The sequence below is a fragment of the Gavialis gangeticus genome, unplaced genomic scaffold (assembly GCF_001723915.1).
Source record: "Gavialis gangeticus isolate Ggan-Ray unplaced genomic scaffold, GavGan_comp1, whole genome shotgun sequence".
Lineage (NCBI taxonomy): Eukaryota > Metazoa > Chordata > Crocodylia > Gavialidae > Gavialis > Gavialis gangeticus.
The window spans coordinates 40,252,440-40,259,383 of NW_017728993.1; the positions used below are offsets into that span (position 1 = coordinate 40,252,440).

The 6,944-nt window shown below is 40.7% G+C and overlaps 1 protein-coding gene across 5 annotated transcripts in view; it reads right to left on the bottom strand.

Annotated features, from left to right (window-relative positions):
* Positions 1-6,944, bottom strand: part of TGFBR3 (transforming growth factor beta receptor 3) — a 268,553-nt gene that overhangs the window by 148,577 nt on the left and 113,032 nt on the right. For all 5 annotated transcript variants that reach the window (XM_019501597.1, XM_019501599.1, XM_019501595.1 and 2 more), the window contains one exon: positions 5,002-5,186. In XM_019501597.1, coding sequence (XP_019357142.1) covers positions 5,002-5,186 — 185 coding nt within the window. The remainder of the gene's footprint in view (positions 1-5,001; positions 5,187-6,944) is intronic.

Consider the following 6,944-nt stretch of genomic DNA (forward strand, 5'->3'; position numbering starts at 1 on the left):
GTGCACAGAAGATATGGGAGGGGAGTGGGCAGGGACAGGGAGGTAGATGCCCAAGGCTATGGGTGATGAGAGGCAGGAATCAGGTGGTGCAGAGCAGGAAGCAGCTGTGGCTCTGGCACTGACCCAGAGGTGCAGTTAGAGCTGGAGCCAGAGCAGCTACCTGCCCCCCTTCACCACCTTGCATTCAATTCCAAGAGGGGCTTCACCCAGCCATGTTAAATGGGGGAAAACCCTCATCTTGGAATTGAGTAAATACAGTACTTCAAAAAACACAAAAACACAGAGATTCATACAAATGCAACCAAGAGCAGAACTGAGCCCTTAATTGTCCTGCCTTCATTTAAAACACACATTAGGCATCTATCTCAGGCACAGCATCTTCAAGTTACTGAGGATGTATCTGAAAACAATAGTGAATGCATTGCCAGGGGTTTTGATTTCATCTACTCACACGCATTCAATTTTAAGTATACACATGAGATTAATTTTACATTTCTTTTCCTTTAGCCATTCCAATCATTAGCTGTGTGACTGCAACAGCGGAAAGAAGTATAATTGACAATTATGCTAAAAGAAACTTCCATTAAGATACAGTTTGGTAAGATGTGTTTTTCATCTTTAAATCATTTTAATTTTACCTATACACTGTGAAACTACACATATTAAGTAATTTTCAACAGCTCTCAAAAAGCAAGCATGATCTTCTTCATACAGGTACTAAAACTTAAGCAGAGAAGCAACCCAAAGCTGAAGAGAAAGATATCATGAAATGTAAAATTTTGAATGTGAAGAGGTAGGTTCTGGTTCACAGAACAGTTCAGACCCCCTTCTCCTATCTACTCAACTCCCTCACCTTCTGATGAATAATCGATCAAACAAATCAGCCATAGCTATTAAGTTTATTACATGCACCCCCTATGAAAAAGGATGGTAAATTAGGAGGGCACAGGATATAAGACACGTCTGAAAAATGTCTGTGAAAGATTGGAGTTCATTATAAAGATTTTTTTAAAGAGAACACCTTGATATTTTCAACAAATGAGATGTCACCCACAGTTAAAAAAAACTAGGGTAGGGGAAAAATGCAGGAAAGTAAATAAACTCCTTGAAGACAGCAGCCATGATGTAACATGTCAGAACATGACCTTTTTATTTAGCAATTTTAACCTTAACACAAGTGATTGGCAGCTTAGCATTATGGTAGCTCCAGCATATATCTAAAATACCATGTTTCCAGTCCAGCTATTATTTTCCGTTTGCAAGGCACTAATAATTCCTGTTAATCTTAGCAGAAGTTTTATGTATGTGTCATGGAAAGAACAGACTCCCCTGAGTGTTTAAGTTTGAGGGAGCTTGTTATCTTCTTCCTCTAAGCATGTGTCAAATTAAGTTATATTCATGTATATATGTTGTATATTTATGAGAACCTTGATAACTGAACTAGCATGTTTAATGCATGAGCTGTATGAGGAATTTACTGCAGGAAGTTTACACTCTTCTCAGCAAGTAAGGAATGTGAAACTTAGGAACACCCATTGTAGGACAAACTAAAAGAGATAAAAATATCAGAAAACAAAAAAAAAAAAAACCCATCAACACAACTCTAGTTTGAAGAATAAAGTCTTATATTCCATATCATCAGAACTTCAACAGATCACCAAATGCAAGGAAGATCTGTTTGAAACGCATCTTAAACACTGCAGCTAATCATCAATATATTTGCAAAGAAAAGACTTTTCTATTCCAGAAACCTAAGGAAGTATTTTATAGTAAACATACAAATCTCAGCCTCTGCTATCAGCATTTGCAGGCATCAGGAAATACTCTAGATGGTGAAGCAATTTAACTTAACACAAAGTGATGGTTGCATTCCACTTCTAAGTCAAAAGGCCAGTTAGACCTGACTTTTACAATGATAGAAGAGATAACATTTGCTCTGCTTTGTTTTCAGACTCTTATCCAATAAGTAAAATCTGATCTTTGAATTGTATACACTCTTCTGGTCTTTGCTGCTGCCAGCAAGCATTTCCCCAGCTTCCTGTTCATTTCAGAGTAGTCGTCTCCCAAGGCCCCTGACAGATTTTATACTCAAGATGAAATTAACCTATTAATTATGCCTTAAATAATAATTTGGTCACATGTTCAGGATATTAATGCTGCAACAAAACATGAAACCAGCTGCAAAATTATTCCATGAAATGTGTGTAATAATTTTGCGCTGGTTTCCACCATGCTTTAACTTGGCGTAGACCCTGCCACGTGTTCATGCAGCTTGATGTTGGCTGCATGGCTGGATTTAGACAACATCTCTCCTGGCTCCAGGATGACATTAGAATCAAGTGACCCCTGTGCAGACTCAGGGTTGAGACTGACAATCAGTAGAAGTCTTCAGTGCAGTTCTGGGACTGAGACTAACAATCAGCTGATTGTTGGGATGGCTGGGGGAAGGAGGGAAGCCCAAGGGCTTCCCACTGCTGAGACTTAAGACCTTGCACCAGACAGCTCTGGCCAGACTGCCCTGTGTGGGGAAGCAGAACCCCAACCCAGGGTTTAAAGTCCCTAGCAGAAAAAGTCTCTGCTCCCTCACAGCAGGGAAGTCTCTGCTACCCTGCGCCAAGCAGCTCAGCTATAGCTGTCCAGCACAGGGTCTCAACAGTCAGCTGACTGTCAGCCCTAGTCCCTGGAGAGCCCTGGGCCGCAAACAGGACTTGGCATTGTGGCAGGATTGGCAATCAGTTGATTGTTAGCCCCACATGCAGGCACCTGGCTTTCAATTTGCCAGCATAGGCACTCCCTGCACTAGCAAGCTGTAAGAGCACTATTTGGATCTGATCCCAGATTCCAAAACTGGAATTTTTGTGCTTTCTGTCATGCCTCTTGCCATGTCATACATGCATGAGAAGACTATAACTTTAGGAGGGTTTAGAGAGAAATTAGGAGGTTGGGAAGGAAGTTATGGGCTATAGATTACAGATGAAAAACAGTGTTTGCCACAGAACATTTGTGCTATGTCACAGTATTCTGAAGAACAAGGTAGGATTTGGACAAACTGTTTTGCTAACATAAGTATGTGTGATGGCACACACAGAGCTTCTTTCTGCTGCAGGCTGAGTATTTTGCTCCAGAGTTAATTTATCTTGTGTAATTTTGTACAGATTATGAGAAAGCAGGAGGCCCAGTTCTGCACCCATCTTCCATGATTTTGTCTAGATTCCAAGAACATTCTGTGGCCTTTCACACAGGAGACTTCCAGTGAAGTCCACAACAACTGCAGAAATCAGGATCATGGAAAAACAGACTTAGTTTCAAATTATAACACGGGTTTCATGCCCAGAAAATACAATTCTAATATAATAAAGGGCTACGTCTGTCTGTCTCTCTGTCCGTAACGCTTTTGGAGCACTCTGATTGGTTACCAAAACAACGAATCAGAATTTTCCAAGAGTGTTCTGGACAGGTGGCGGTAGTAGTGCACCACCATGACAGCAGGGACGGAGCAGGGGGCCAAAGCCAATACTGTTGGCTTTGCCCTCCCACCTCCCCCCGCCCTGCTCCCTGGAGGCGACAGCAGCACGGGATGCTGGCCAAAGGGGATGGAGAGGCAAGCTTCCCCCACTCCCGGGAGGTGACAGCAGCATGGCGGGGAGGATGGCGGCATTCCACCCTCGCCCATTCCTGGTGGGCAATTGACTAGTGCATCTGTATCTTCCTAAGCATTTATACTGCACTCAGAGTGCTAGCCAAATGTTTCACAAATTCTGTGAATGAAATACAAGAAAAGTCTCTACTTTTCTTGTCCAACCCTGATAGGGCTCGTACAAATTTATGTATTCATTGAGGTAGTGACTAGTCAAAAGTGGGTCTGGCATTCTGGCTGAGGGCAGGCAGTGAGGCTGAATTCTGAAAAAGAGAATGAATAACCTTTTTCATTATAATCAGGACTATAAATGTTTAAGTTCACAACAGTTGAAGTTTTAGGTGGTATATACAATATACTGACCACTAAACAGTCCCAGCTACACGTCCATCAAGGCAACCGGCTTCCAGGGTTAAAGCTGAGCTTCTGGGATTAAAGCTGCATGGCGGAGCAGCCCCAAGAGGGAGGCAGCCAGCTCCGCATGCCCCATCCCACTCCCACCAGGCCGCGGTATAAAAAGGGTTGGGAACCACTGTTCTAAAACACTTATTTAAAACCCTAGGCTTAGTTTTTTTTCTAATGTTACAAATTCTGCATATTATATAACTGCAACAGTGAGTGGGTTGGGTTTTTTTTGCATAATATTGTAAGTACAAGAGCTAAGAACCTGAGCTGTCATGACATGAAACATTTTCCTTTCATTTCAGCACTCCACTTTGATCTGTTTTCAGAGTAAACAGCAGTATTGCACAGTTAACATTAAGAATTTTCTTCCGATGCTGCTGCCTTCATAGCAGCTAGAATTAAATTTCTCCCCAATCCCTCTGAATGAAGCCTACATAAATAAGTAATTGCACCGTGCTTAAGAACTACTGTAGTCAGCAATACTTGTGCTCTGAACTACAGCCCCCATCAGTTAAGAATTAAAGATGTATTATAAGGCAAAAGAATTTGAACGTAAATATTTGTTTGCACTCACCTTGGCAAAGATCCCAAAGTATTCATGATAATTTACAACACATTTAGCTAAATGATCTGGCTTTGAAGACAGCTGGTTCTGTGAACTCCTCTTCCAGAACAAAATCTGTTTCTTATTCACCACTCTGGGGTTTTTTTTATTAATTAAAGTATGTGGTGGTAAAAGGTGATGAATGGAATGAGTACTCTGAACTCCTAAAGAGATTTTATTTCTTCAACAAGCAAAGCATAGGTGCAAAGCCACAATGCAGATTCCATGAAATTACCTGTAGCATTTCTGTCTGTTATTTTGAAAACTCTTTCAGCAAATTATTATTTAAAAAGAACATTTACAGCCATTTTTATAATTAACACCTTATTCAAAAAGTGAACAATCTCCTTTTTACCTCTCTTTCATGATAGCCAAGATCTTCCTCAGGGTTTCGGAGATTGAGGATATGCACCTCCTGGGGCAGACCTGTCGTGCCTCTGCTTGCACAGCCAGATAAGACAGTAAAGCTTTCCAGCAGGGCGTGAACCGGGTGGGAACTATTAACAGGTGATAGGGTACATTCATTCCTTGGCACAGGACCTGCAAATGAAGTCACAAATTTGCACCATTCAGAGAAAAGGGGCGACTGGGTAAATTACACACCTTCTAAACATTAATAATCCTTTTGATTATATAACTCATTGGAACACTAACAGAAGTTTCAATTTCATTACCTGCATCACCTGATAGAAAAAATTTCATCATCATAAATCAGTTGTTTAACTTCATTTACTTATTTTTTAATACTTATGCGCTGTATCTTTCATTCATCTCACTCTCTAATTATCTTCATTTGAAATAGGTTTTACTTTTCCTTTCCAAAATTAGTGGAAGGCAGTCTCTTCCTAAAGAAGGAAATTAAATGAGAAAGAAAAGGAGAGAAAAAGGGGAGAGAGAGGGTAGAGGGAGGAGAACTGTCTTGTCTTTTATGTAGGTTATTTGTCAATGTCAACTGTCATTATTACAAAATCTGAAAAAAATCACTATGAAATATGTCAGTGCAATATATTAACATAGCTAGGGTGCACTGCCACAATGCAGAGACATTTACCATGTGATCAAATGAGTCCAAGTCTGAATTGCTGGGTCTATTTTGAGGTTGACTGCAATTATCTAAACTGATAAGAGTTAGCTGGCCCACAACATAGTGTATGCCCTTTCAAATAATTACCACAGCACGATATAGTGCCATACACCTATGCAGTATGCAAGATACACTGAAGTGATATACCAAGATACCACAACAACCAGTAGCATAACTTATGGAGGACAAATGGGGCACTAGCCCCAGGCACCGACTTGCAGGGTGTGGGGGATAATAATGAAAAAGAGGATATAAGCTTGAATTATGACTTCTCAGCTTAGCACAGATTTGTGATTAGAAGAAACTGCTTCCACTGAGGACATTTTAAAACAAAGCAAGCACAAAGTTCATCAGAAATGTTAGAGGTCTTTTTCTAAAATCTGGAACTCATCCAGTTAGTCACTAAAAGACACTGGGCCCAAGATGTAATCAGCAAGCATTACTTTTTAATCCATTATTTGCACTGACCTATACTTTGCTTAGTAGAAAGAAAGCTCATTGAAGATACAGCTACCAACTAGCCATTTGCAAGTTAGTGTGTTGTAAAACAGTCTTTATCCAAAATGAGCAAAGCTGTTGAGAACAACGAGACTCCTGCAGTGCCTTAGGTCATGCAGGCTCTGTCCTGTGAAAAGGGGCTGGTTCTTGAAACCCACTTAGACATACTACACATCCTGCCAGCTCCCAGAAAACTTGTTACAGAAACTACTCCAGGCATGAATTACAACACAAAAGAGGAGAAAACAGCACACATTCAACAAGAGCATTTTGACAATAGCCCTGAACACAAATGGAGAAGGCAGTAAAAATCTGCATCTGTGTTCCTATTCTTTGCATACCAGAACCTCACTGCTAGATGCTGCACAAAACACAGAACTAGAAGCTTTTCCCCTCATTTAGCCAAACCAGCTCTGCATCAGTGTGGAGGCAAAAGGGATTATTATATAGTCAGTATAATAAATACTTCCAAATTATATGCAAGACACTTGGGCAATGGGAAGAACAGGCCAATGAATAGGGCAGATTCAGGGTCTGTTATACAGCCTCTTTTCCAACTGCATCTATTTAAGAATCAAAGAAAACACAGGGAAATATCAATAGCTAAATGTTATGATGTTTGCTTTTGGTTTTCTTATCATAGAACAATTATAGCTCCCCATGACCCCTTCATTAACTAGGATGTGGGGACAGCTACCTCTGCAGCCACAGCTCCT